Here is a 13,582-nt window from a genome sequence, read left to right on the forward strand (position 1 = left end):
TGTCACAGGTCCAAGCACATTAGATGTCAAATATAATAGCCTACATTTTTCTTACTTTTATCAGCGTAACAGTGTGACTTCTTATTATAGATCCATGTGTGACTCACATTGTAAGCTATTATGGCTATTAGACCATGTTACACTCTGTGATTCTTTACTAGGACCACATTTCCCAAAAGCCACTAGGCCCACCGAAAGCCGGGATGCTTCACGTCTGTAGCCCAATAATCTGTGGGTCCTCCCCCATCTCAGCCAATAGAAACTCTGTTGCTATCACCGTTTATATTTTTAGCAAATTGGTTTCTTACAACTGTAAGGAATACACATATCCGTCCGCTTAACAAATTAGACCCCACGGGTCAAGAAGTTTTCTCTTGTGACGTAGGCCTTTATATTTATATTTGTATTTACTTCACATTGAATATGGACATATATTTAATATTTGTGCTATTTATGTGGCTTTTAAAAATGTACAGGTCTTTAATAGAAAATGTAACTATTAAATCGTTGATGTTATAATTGTGCTTAAATGGCTAGTTTGTCCATAAATAACCCGCATGTGTGTATATTTTAATTAAACATTTTACATAATTGTCAGCTGAGATCCTTAATAAGAGGAAAGTAGTCCGTGCAGCCGTGGGGGTGTGGGCGCCTCACGGTGTATAAATACGCCTGCTTGTCAAACACTAAAGTTTGTGTGGAGGCTCCGTCCAAAGTGACAGCGACAGAGAAAGTACGAGGATTTTATCACCTCCAGGACGGCTTTTAGACGCATATGTGGACATTCTCGGGCTCTCTTCTTCATCACCGGAGTATCAGCTGTTCCAGGAGCGTCTTGCATTTGGAAAGGCGCAAAGATAGCGTCGCTGGAGCATCACAAACAAACGGTGCGTGAGGATGAGGACGATTATCTTTTCTGTTGCTGGTTTTTATATAGGCCTGGGATCTTATTATAGGCGTTTATTATTCTATATTTATATACATTATGAACAGTAGGTCTAATTTGTTTTGATCGTTTCCATCTTCAGATTGTTTTTAGGGTAGTGGCACAATTAGCACAACGCTGACCAAATTATTGTCGCGAAATGGAGCAAATATCTTTCAATTTACATCATATCTTAATTAAAGTCACATTTATGAACTTCCTTGACTTGTCATATAAGATTACTGTATATTTTGCTCAAATTCCTTGTTCCTTTCCTGGTATTTGAGGATGCTCCCCTTGTCTGGTCCTTATTTTCGCATCATCAGTAGGTGGCATAGTCATTTAGACATTTATGTTTACTCAGATCGTTTTTTTTATGTTATTTTTTTGTGTTTGTTTACATGAAAACATTACAGTTTGGTGCTGTACCTGCTGACTGTCATAGGGCAGGTAGTGCTTTGCTGCCTCATTTATTGTCGTCCATCCAAACTGCACCTTAAGTCTTCATCAATATGCAGCATGAACATGAGTCATTATATAGCCTTTCAGGTAATGACAGTCCAGGTTATTACAGTAAAAGAGTCAGAAAAAAAATACATTTACATTTAGATTTGCACCGCTTAGAAGAGCAAAAGCACAAGCCCTGTTGTTGCTCTGTCTACATGTTTTAGGATCTTGTTGATATTTCTTTTAGTGTTGAGGCAGCTCTCCTACATAAATACATTGAAGGGCACATTACCAGGCACCAGGAACACTCATCATTAATGCATGTAAACATAAATAATTGGAGCAGCTGCCATTGCTTTTCCAACTATTGTAGATGCCAACAAATACTATAACTCCAGCAGGTCTGCAATTGAAAGCGAGCTAAGCTGAGAAACACCGTGACAACACCACACATAGCAATAATGTCGACGTTGTATTGCCGACGATGTGGGCTGTGGTTTATTGACAGTGGAATTCATGCATATCTAAGGTAAGCTATTCTTTTGTCATTGGATGACATTGAAAAGAGCCGTTTCCTTATAATAATCACAGGAAAGCAGTAATGCTATTGGTTGCTGTGCCATATCTACGTTATAATAGCTCCTGCTTGTGATGCTTATTCCACCTTGAACCCAAATGAATGGATGAATGATATTCTTTAGGTCCTTCTGTTACTGAGGAGAGTCTCGTCACATCTTTGCTCAGCTACACAGCACATAACCGACAGCAGGCAGATACTAGTTTTATTTGCATTTACATTCAAATTGTATGTTATCAGAGATGTCTTTCTAATCTTAGCTGCAGAATCCCTCTCTGGCAAAGAACTGAATTGTTTGTGTGACAAAGGGGGAGGGGTGTTCTGTGCACACTGCATGGTGGGAAATTGTGTTCAATAGGCTTGACCAACTCTCCTGCCATTTTACACCAGTTTTTCATGAGCTTGATGTTGCTTTTCTTCTTATTGCTTTATGTGATTCAACTCTTCTGATGCGAGGTTGTCGTAGCTACGGGAAAGCAAAGACTTTGAGATCTCATTCAGATTATAAAGGAATTATGAAGCCTACAACGCAGGCAGCATCTGTTACATCCATCTGGACATCATGTAGCTCACTTAAAATTTAAAATAATATGGGGCTTTTACAATGGCTTTTGTTGTTTATATTTTTTATAATGGGCCAGTTAAATTTTGATTTGACGATGTTATAATTATTGTTCATTTGGATGTTGGTCACCAGTAATTTTGGTTTGTTTATGTTTGGATAAGATCAGTGCCACAAGATAAATTTGTGCTGAGATGCCATCTGTGGGATATTATTTCACTTTTCATCTTTAGACACCACTTTGTGAAGATTGTGTATCAAATATGGACACTGTATAGCTCAGCTGGCTGCACATCCCATGAATATATTGTGTGTCTAATGTGCTTGGCTAATGCACTTTTCCTTTTTCTTTTTTTTTGCAGTTGGGACCTGAGGATCTGTTTGAGGTGCCTTTACTATGATGATCATTGAAGTCCACCTAATAGTTTAAGTCTAAGGAAAAAAAATCCTGCCTCTGTTTAGAACCACCGTCTGATATCAGCCAAAGGACGGTGACACAGTCATGCATTTGGAAGTCAAGGTGGCCCTCAACTTCATTGTGTCATACCTCTACAACAAGCTGCCTCGCCGCAGAGCAGACCTGTTTGGTGAGGAGCTGGAGAGGATCTTGGTGTCTCGTTTCGAGGGGCACTGGTATCCAGAGGCACCTCTCCGGGGCTCTGCTTTCCGCTGTCTCCACTTGGGGGCTCCTCGGGACCCTGTTGTGGAGCTTGCTGCCAAGAGGAGTGGGCTGGACACAGAGGAGGTGAGGGCAAATGTCCCTGCAGAGCTTAGTGTGTGGATTGACCCATATGAGGTCTCATACCAGATTGGAGAGAAGGGGCCTGTGAAGGTACTGTACCTGGAGGACCCCCCTGGCTTGGGCTGTGATGGAGAGGCTCCTGAGGGTGTCATGACGGAGGCTAAAGGAGATATTGAAGCTGAGGAGAACAAGAGTGCAGGCTTTAACCCAGACGCTCAGGTTTTTGTGCCCATCAGCAGTCAGGCATCGCCCACTCTATTGCCTTCACTTTGCAGCACCCCTCCCCCACTGCCCACCTCCTGTCATGGGCTCTTCAGCTACCCAAGCTCCAGTACACCTCCTGACCTGGCACCTCACTCCTCGAACACCTCCACACCCTCTCCCCCCAGCGCCTTGCCCTACCTCTCCACTCAGCAGCCAGCTCGACCACAGCCCATCACTTTCACCACCGCTAGCTTTGCTGCCACTAAATTTGGCTCCACAAAGATGAAGAAGAGCAGTGGAGGTGTGCCTGCCGCTGTACCCCCTGTCCCAAGGATGCTGTCCCGCTCTCCTCCTCCTCTCTCTGCCCCTGAGCTGCTCAAGCACAAGCCACTGTCTCTGTCCCTGCATTCCCTGGGTGGACCCATGCCCAGCCAGCTCTCCCCAAACGCCAAAGAGTTCATCTACCCTGGATCTCCAGGCCAGCTATACTTTGACAGTGACACTCCGCCCATGCAAGCTCACACTAGCCCCTTTCAGCCTCCTCACGCAGTGAGCAACCAGCCGCCCTTTGACCCCTTCTCCAGCCCCCCTCCAACTCAGAGCGTGGGCATCATAGGAAGTGGAGGTGGCCCCATCTCTTATGTCGAGAAGCCGCCGTTTGTTGACGGTTTGGGAAACTACAACCTGCAATATCCTAGCCCATCCTTCCAGCCTGTAGTGCTGGCCAACTAAGCCTTCATTTGACAATACTTTAAGACACTAACTTTAGATTATTTTTTATTTTTTCTAACAAATTGAAATACCAATGCAAGTTTAGAATTACTTTTACTACTGATCTACAATATAAATGAGTGTACCATTTTGTTTTGTTCCTGTGTACCCCCCACCTCACCCCATGCACTTTGTCATTTATTAGCAGCCATGCTTTTGTGAGCAACATAAGAGCGGGTGGGAACGCACCTTCCGTTCTGCATTGACTTGTTGCCAGACCCTTGTTTATGATTTCTATTGAATGTTAACGGAGATTTGTTTTCTTGGACCCGGCTCTAGTGTACCCTCCATTTTGCATTGCACTGTCATGCTGTGAAAAATGACCTAGCCAAGTCCTGCAGTGAATGACGGCTGTGGAAAAAGCTCAGCACTTTGTTCCGCAATCTGCTCTGCCCTACTTGCCACAAATACAGCGAGTGGAGCTCTGCTTGCCTTGCTGTTCTTGTTTTGTTATGTTTTGATGGGGTTCCAAGCCTCAGTGTTCATAGTGGCCATCTTCTTGAAACCACAGGCACACTTGCATATTACATATTCAGAGGAGCTTTAGTATTGCATGACATGGGCCTAAATGAGAGGGTGCAGTATGTTGTGGACGGCAGATGAAGTGGAATGTAGTCCACCTGTCAAGGGAAATTGCATCAGGGACAGTTTAGGAAAACTGAATATGAAAAGCAATTTAGCACTGCAACATGTTTTGATACCTCAGTCATAATTCGATATATCTGTGCAAATGGACACGTGCAGGGAAATGTGCGCATGGTTTCAGTCAGCGGCATGTGAAGGTGAACAGGCAGAAGAATGGAGGGGGAGGGGCAGAAGAAGCTATGGCTAAGCATTGGGGATTGTGATAAATGGCTTAGCATGACTTTGACTATGAAGGAGAGTGGTTCCTGGGTGTGTAGAGGAGCAGGGGAGAGACCGAGGCAAATACAAAGGGCTGGAGCGACTGAAGGGAGTGTTGCCTCGACGCTGCTCAGGGTGGATAAGCTGAGAGAGCCTCACGTTAAAATCCAGAGCACGTTTCCTCTCAGTTTAAATGGTTTTGAAGCCAAAGGCACACACTATTCTCTCTATTCTCTCCCTTCTTGAAATTCCTCTAGTTTTATACAAAGATGTATTCGGTGACAGTGATGTAGTGAAGGTGAATGTTCCTGAATGTGTCATGGGCTGTGTTACTGTGTTTTGAATAGCCTGTCACATGTGAGTTGTATGTTTACTGGCCGGGTCCTTGTGATAGTTTTGTCTCCGGTGGCAAGAGTGACCCTCAGATGTCCGTTTAAGCTTTCCAGCACTTTATTACTGGGCTCCTCGTGCCCTCGCCCTCAGCTCAGTAATGCACACTCACTTAGCTGTCGTTAAATGCTTTAGAGATTCTAAAAGGACTACAAAGTATTCAATGCATCACACTGGTGAGAAGATGTCAGTCCAGATTTGTACTTGTAAATGTTTTATTTACGACCCCTGACTTGTGCTCACTGATCTTTGCAATGTGACGGTTTGTCATATGCATGCAGTCATGCAACTTTTATTTGTAATACTAGGGGGTTGACACATGTTACGATTGCAATGGGAAATGTATTTTTCTTTGTAGTGTTTTTCTATTTTTTTGTTTTTGCTAATGACCACTCATATTTGTACACGTATAAAATACTGGAAAATGTATATATCCGCAGTCCTTATGTTAAGAGTCATTGTTTAGTTTCTTACATGCTGAGGTTATTTTTTCAACAAAATACGTGAATATATGCAAAACAAGACAATAAAGATGTATAGAATAAAGTATTGAATGTGTATTGTACCGTGTACAGCATTTGTCTAATAAGACGGGTTAATGTATTCACTCTTGAAGGAGATTAGAAATGAGTTATGAATGTTTACAATGGGTTTGTGAAGGAAAGGATGACTGCATTCTGACTACACCACTCCATGTTCTCATGGGCAGTTCATTAAAACCAAAATAATATCAAGGTCCCAATACACTATACTCTGCTAAATAATTCCTTTGGTGAATCTTAGGCCACTTTTCAAGTGCATTTGACATAATTCATGATATTTCAAATGTTATGCATTCTTGACATTTGATTATTTCTCCTGATTATGCCTAGTTACATCATGGTCCTAATATTATAGCCATAATCTTTGAGACTTTTAAGTGATGATGTCCTAACCCTCCTTCTGGGTCCAGTGGAAATCCAACTTAATCGCATTTTTGGCAAAATTTAACCTGTTCAAGGGTTTTGAACAATGCTGATTTAATATTTGACAGTAGGGGGCAAAAAACAAAGTGTACTTTAGCTTTTCTCTGGAGATCCTTTCACACATAACTTATCAAAAATATTTTTTACTGAGGCTGTAAATATAAAAATACAACAATCATTTTTGTTGTAGAAATGTGCACACCCAATGATTTTTAGGGTGAAATGGGTTTTGTTGTGTGTATCTATGGAGCAACTCAGAACCGTTGGACCCAAGCAAGCTGTGTTGATGTCACACTTAACAATCCTTCTTACTGAAACTATCTTTGCTTAGAAAGATGATCACATTTATGCAGTTTAATGCAATGCTGAAGTGACCCGAGAAGTTTTTTTTTTTTTTTTTGGAGGTGCTACCTCGTCTCTGTAAAGTGGGTTTAGACAGATTTCTGGACATGACTGTATGTAGGTAACTGACCCTGGTAAAGATGGCCTGAGCTGAAACATATTGCTCATTTGTATTTTAGTAAACTGCATGCAGGTATTTGTTTATAGTTTCAAGGAGTTTCTAAAGTAAATCAGATTTAGTGTATTCAAAAACCATATTAAACAAGTTTTTACAGTCAGGGTTGAAAACAAATTGGGCAAAGATTAGAGATTTTCTTTTATATAGAGATGTCTTTTGCTTATATTTCATGTGTAAATGTTTATTTTCTAAGATTTAAAAATAAACAAAACAGAGCAATTTAACTAAATAATAATGCATTTACTGCTTGTATTTTGTTAATGTTTTCCCTATTTTTTACCTGATGTGTATGATGTTCACTACTGAAATGCAATGACCTGTTTTCTGTGCAGCCCCTCTAGGATGGGGGATTAATACTGCAGTTTATACTGTATCAGATTCTTTTTTAAGTTTGTAATAAAAGAAACCTCCAAAAGGAAGCATGGAAAACATAAGCCTATGGCGTGATTGTGAGTTTATGTGCACATTAAACACGAACTAGAAGTAGCTCAGCGGGTCCCAAGGCTAAACTATTTAAAACTCTAGACTACAGGCCTAATTCAGAGGAAGGCTGAGCTGTTTGCGCACCGCCCACCTTAGGTGCACACACCCAGGTCTTACTTTGCGTTTCATCATTTATCGCTGTGAGTTGGATTCTTCTCCGAGACTGAAAGCTTTTTGGCAGTGCAGCGCACATATAGGGTGGGCCCCTCCTCGTGTTGTCATCATTGCCTTACAGTCCCGCCCTTTCTTTTGTTGTTTATCCATCAGACTACATCCATCCCCGTCTCTTCCACGCAGCATCCTCTCCCGTCGTCCCTCCTCCTGTCAGCGCGTTCCCAGAGCCCCTCCCTTTTATCATTGTCCCTCACTTTTCCTTTCTCCGTTCCCACCCCACCCGCTCCATGCTGGGGCTGGATGCTGCAGCTGCATCCCAGTGTTACGCAACAGTGCTCCCCAGTGTCGATGAGATCATTACGCAACATCTTCTACTCCTCTGGAATAATAATGAGCCCAAAGAGGAAAACCACAAATCACAACTCAAGATGTAATGGGTTGAACTGTATAAGATTCTGAAGTTGTATGAAATTTCCACTGTAAGGAATCTCATTCTTTTCTCATTGCTGTAGCTCACCCTTGCCAAGCGGATTCATTCATCAAGGTCAAATTAGCAGCCAGTAGGTCATTAAATTTCAGTTTATTTTTTATGCATAATACAAGATACAGGATAGAGCGTGGAAAAGCACATATCCTAGTTTACACAGTTAGAACAATGGAAAATACATAAAAAGAAAAAGAATCCAAAATTATACTCAATATTTGCCAGGAGCTACTTTTAAAATAGTAAACATATTTATATATAACAAGCACCCGACACCAATGCCTACAATGCATTAGAGGAAAACCTGACAAAAAACATATAAACATATAGGCACCACTTGCATGCAAAGTATAAGAGCTGCAGTTTGCTTTATGCTGAGATGGTTCAAATATTCTTTTAAAATCACTCATTAGCTGCTCTTAAGTCATACTACCTTGAGAATAAAGGTAGAACAAATGTTTTAAAGGTGAAGCCGTATGTGATGATTGCCAAAAGCGCATTTTCTTTCATATAAATGCAGGTTACTATGTTTGAAACTGAAAACCTCTAGTTTTGAAACCTACCATATCGAAAAGATTGCTACATACCTTTTGCTGTTTTTGCTTTCTGCAATATTATCCCTCAACATGTCAGCAGTTATCACCAGCACTGATGTATAAAATGTAATCTGTTTCAAGTCTGGATGTCAATACAAAATCAAAGACAACAAACGCACCATAGAAAAACAAAATACTATAGAATCAATTAAGAGACACAAACCGATCGGTTCAGTGCATCTAGTTATATATAAAATGTACGCTGAGTAAACGTTGAACAATCCACACAGTGATCAAAAGATGCAGCCTTCATCCAAAATGGAGCACACATTATCAGGAATACGTGGCATGGATGTTTTCAGAGAGAGAGAAGACCATTGGTGTATTCATCAAAACTGCATCTAGTCTAAGTGATGATTACAGACTTTAAGTACACTTGGTGTCAAATATTTAGCAAAAGACAAATTCTAACTGGGCCTCATGCATAACAATCCCAGGCAATATTGGAAGCATAAATGACTTTGGGACATTTCTATTTAGTATCACATGACAGTTTTACATACGACATCACTGAAATAAAACAAGCATAAATAGCTGAATATTATTGCCACGGTAATTTTGTTCATGACTGAGGCGATTATGAGCACAAGCCAACTGCTCTGCAAAAATCTCCATCACCCAAAGACAGAGTCTTTGAACAGAGTCCCTTAACAGTCAGTTATGCATTTATTTTTACTAATTTAGATACAAACCTCAGTCCACTTAGCAAACTGAGCTCATCGACTTTGCCAAAGAATCTAATGGTGCTTTTGATGTGCTCGCTGCCATTAGCCCTCCTACACCTTGACCCAGCCAAAAGGAAGTGTTGGATGAGATATTAGGGGTGTCCCTGTCCTTGTGAGTTCATGTTAATGTAGAGAATACTTTATAAATCTGTTTTAAAACAAACATCTAAAAGCACAGTTTACCCATTGAATTCCCTGCTTTATCATTGGTTTCAGTGAAAGTATTCTTCCATAAAGGAATAATCTAACATTGTTTTACATCACAATCAACAGATGTGTTATTACCATCAGAATAAATACAGCACTCATTGACTATTTGGCAAATATAAGGAATAGTATTGGGTTAATAAAGACACAGTCTGCATCCCTGTCTCAAAATATTTACAAGCAGAAAACTGCAAAAATAAAGATCCACCTTTCACTACACCATGTCAAGGCAGGCAGTGGCTGAAGCACCCTCTTCTTGCAATGTGCAGTAAAATAAACATTTCCTTCATTTTAACATATCCCTCCACCTGTGAGGGCCCTGTAGAACTTCATACATACAAGGTTCAAAACTGACAAAAAAATATTTTTCTTTGTAAAATGATCTATCGTGTGTGAGGCTTTGGAAGAAATTTGAGATATGTAAAAAAGTGAAAGCTGTAGCTCTGAGCTGTAGACCATGCATGTTTTTTCCCCCAGAATCGCTACAGTGGCATTCACAAAGTATAGCTGTACCTTCACCTGCCACCCTATTACCCACAGTTTGTGTAAGAATAAGTGCAAAATGGATTAGACACATGGACCGTGTGCAGTAGATTTCACCTGTTTAGTGTCCATGTGAGCCACAAAGTGGAAGAACTATAACAGAACTGAACCTACACACTGTGCTCTCTGCTGCTCTCTCCTCAGGCCTGGAGCTTCACTGTCTCCTACACTTCTAAATGTAACCTTCCAACTCTGTCACTTGTAAAACAACAACCCTGGAAGCCTCTATCCTGAACACTGAAGTGCACACACAAACACAAGTGCAACTCTTCTAAGAAAAGTGAAGGTGTGACACGACTTCTAAATGACTCATGCTTTCTAAAACTGTTGTGTTTCAATTCCTGTAGCTCTAATTTGAACTAACCATTGCTTTCCAATAACGTAATAAACCTTTTTCCATGTGATTTTGACCATGGACGAATCTGCCATTGTCAACTCTCACCTGCCCAGGTAGAAGCCAGGCGCTCTGCACAGGGCTCCCTGTGACCACCGTTCCCAGACCGCCTCACCCTGCCACCCTGTGTCCCAAACTTAGGAACAGTCACTGGGCATCAGCCAAGCTAAAATTTAGATTCCCTTGGTGTTTGTGTCTGTGTTGGATACTGCGGGGAAGGGTGTTCTGCTTATGTCTCATTGTTACTTCCTAAACTGATCTCCCAGACTTTACAGCGGACCATACTTGGCCTCATAGCGGGCCAGGATGTTTTTGCAGCGGCCACAGTCCTTTCGGAGCTCTGCCACTTGCTGTCGAAGAGCTGCATTTTCCCGCTCCAAGAAAGAGGCCCGCACTGTGATCTGGTTCTCTTTGAGCCGACGTGCATCTCGGGAACGTTTAGCTGCCAAATTATTCTTCTTCCTTCTGGACCAGTATTTCTCATCCTAGAAAAAATTGAGTCAGTCAGTAAAGGTTTTACATATGGGAAATCTCTTTCATAAGCAGCTAACACATTTACCTTTCATAAAAACATACTCCCAGTTCATTAGAAAAAAATAAATACTACTACTACAACACTTTTTATGAATTTTAGAACAAATACACTGGTGATACATCCTTTACTTAAAACATGTACATACAAACATCCACTTGTACCAACCTTCTGTTCGTCAGGTACAAACACCTTCTTGGCCTTCTTAATCATGGGCTGTGGTTTGAGGTCTTCATCAGAGAATCTGTGTTTGCGTGGATTAAAAAGCTCTCCTCCTGGTACACTGGACAGCACCAGGTCAGTGGGATCAGGCTGAAAGTTAATGTCCACTTCAATAGCATCTGGATCAATGGGTGATGGTGTATTCCTGTCTCCAGTGCTGCTCTCTGTGAACAATAGAAATACTTGCAGTAAATTGCTCCATAATTATAGTAAGAAACAACAAAATGCACAAATAATTGATAAAAAAGCATATACTTAACGTACCCTTTTTCTTTTCCTTTACTTCTGAAGCTTTTGTTGTCACTGGCTCGGTCGATGTCTCTTGTGGTTGCTCCTGTGTGTCCTCCTCCTCCTCCTCCTCTTCCTCCTCTTCCTCTTCGATCTTGGCTGGCTGTAGTAGTAACAGTAATAGGTTCTTCTGGCTCAGAAGTGCCTTCCAAAGTGGGAGATGCTACTGAAGTCGGGACAACAGCAGCAGCAGTAGTAGTAGTACTGCTTGTGCCAATAGTAGCTGTAACCTTGGGAACAGTTTTTCCTTTGCCTTCTCCTCCACTCACAGTCTTCTGCAGCTCCTCCTCTTCCAGACTCACGGGGATACCATTCTCCAGCAGGAATTCATCCAGGTCCATGTACTCCAAGTGGAATGTTTCTCCGTCGTAGGGGATGGTCTTGTCCCAAATGGCAGGGGTCAGGGAGGCAGACACTCCTCCGCTGCCACCGCCACCACTGCCCCTGGACGCACCACCAGTGGTGGCACCTCCAGCCACGCCCCCATCCACATCCTCTGAAGAGCCCAGCTTCTCTTTCTCGATTTCTGCACCAAACACAGGTGTACAAATCGATTTTGTGATTTCCATGAAAGCATGCATAAAGAAAATTAAGAAAAAAGTCAGGTTGCAAGTCAGTGGCAAATGACAACACAGAACATGTAGATTGAATAAAAAAAAGAAACATTTTTGTTATTTTGATTTAAATATGCCAGTTTCATTACTGATTGTACAGACTGACGTAAAAATCATGTGAAGTCATATATGTCTTAGTTTATAAGGCTGTAATACGTGCACTGGATGCCAAACTGCAAAAAGGCAGCGTGGGGACTTTTTGTTCTTTTCAGATTTTCTTGTATCCTTGAAGGAGACTGGCTTCATGCGACAACACGGCATGTCCAGCTCAAGTGTCTTTGTCAATATTAACAGTTTTCGAACCAAAACCCATTCATTTAATCCACAATTTCATCCGATTTGACTGAGGACTGGATTAAAGACGATTAATTGTAACCACGCTAGTGGGCTACACAAAGCACAGTTGTCTTACCGTCGTCGACTTCTTCCAAGATATTTGGAGGGGGGATGTCCATTATCTTCTTCAAAGCGAAAGGAAACGACTTTTGTGGACCCGTGGTACTTGCAGGACCGCTCGGTTTAATGGCCACTGTCACGGCAGCTTTGCCAGGCATTGTTCCGTCTGCCTCCGAAGAACACACCGGGCGTAAGGTGTCACAGTCTGTAATAGTAACGAGTACGACGCGGCTTTGGGATACTTACAAGAAGTGGACAATGCTTAAATGGTCCTTCTTTGTCACTGTTAACGCTTTTCTGGCGACAATACAACGCCACTAACAGTGTCCATCCAGGGGTCTTTCAGCGCACGCAGTGTCCCCGCCCACACACGCAGAGCACGCGCTGATTGGCTTGTTTCTCAACTCGCTAAACAAGTGTCTGTTTCTGCACCACAGTATTGTATTTGCAAATGTTGCAGAAGCCTTTATGATGAAGTAAACATAATATTATTATTAGCTGAACATGAAACAAAGAAAAACAGCTGGGTTTACTAATTCAAAAACACTGCGAAAAGTGACAGGAATGTTTGACAAAAATCACCCTCTGGCTCATTTAAGTCACAGAACACAGAGGTTAAAATACACAATGCTGTGCACTAACCTTCGCTCTAACTTGTGAGCCTGGCTAGTGACCAGCCCTGCACCGCCAGTGTTTGTTTAGACGATGTTCTGTCCTTCAGGAGACACTCGTGGCCATACACGTGCAGCACCCCCACCCTGGTCACGTGAAAGTACAAGCTGTCGAGGGGCGTGATTTCAGATCCTGCACATGTGCACCATGAGCTGGAGCTATGCAGCACAACGGATCTATACTTCTACGTGCAGCAGTGGAGGCGTAGTAGCAGTATGCAAAGTGCACATAGTCGTGTTTAATTTACTACAGTGGCGTTTTTGCAATTACACAAATTATTCTCAACCAAAAGAAAGTGACACTAACAGAAACCATAAACCTGTAAGGTATTATCATGAATCAATAATAATTACTGACTTATAACTA

At 41.8% G+C, this 13,582-nt stretch overlaps 2 protein-coding genes across 2 annotated transcripts; one reads left to right on the forward strand and one right to left on the reverse strand.

Moving 5' to 3' along the window:
• Positions 1-686: 686 nt before the first annotated feature.
• On the forward strand, positions 687-7,294 carry LOC110162375 (protein Tob2). The gene is made up of 2 exons (XM_020927259.2): positions 687-887; positions 2,874-7,294. Exon 2 carries the CDS (start codon positions 3,014-3,016, stop codon positions 4,187-4,189), a length of 1,176 nt encoding a protein of 391 aa, XP_020782918.1. The 5' UTR covers positions 687-887; positions 2,874-3,013; the 3' UTR covers positions 4,190-7,294.
• An 812-nt stretch (positions 7,295-8,106) lies between these two features.
• On the reverse strand, positions 8,107-13,314 carry tefb (TEF transcription factor, PAR bZIP family member b). The gene is given in 7 exon segments (XM_055152718.1): positions 8,107-10,977; positions 11,193-11,410; positions 11,511-11,644; positions 11,646-12,060; positions 12,561-12,710; positions 12,791-13,008; positions 13,187-13,314. Coding segments are annotated over 5 exon segments (1,125 nt in total). The 5' UTR covers positions 12,703-12,710; positions 12,791-13,008; positions 13,187-13,314; the 3' UTR covers positions 8,107-10,761.
• Positions 13,315-13,582: the final 268 nt, after the last annotated feature.

This window comes from Boleophthalmus pectinirostris, unplaced genomic scaffold (assembly GCF_026225935.1).
Source record: "Boleophthalmus pectinirostris isolate CB_2022bp ecotype Guang Dong unplaced genomic scaffold, ASM2622593v1 HiC_scaffold_17, whole genome shotgun sequence".
Taxonomy (NCBI): domain Eukaryota; kingdom Metazoa; phylum Chordata; class Actinopteri; order Gobiiformes; family Gobiidae; genus Boleophthalmus; species Boleophthalmus pectinirostris.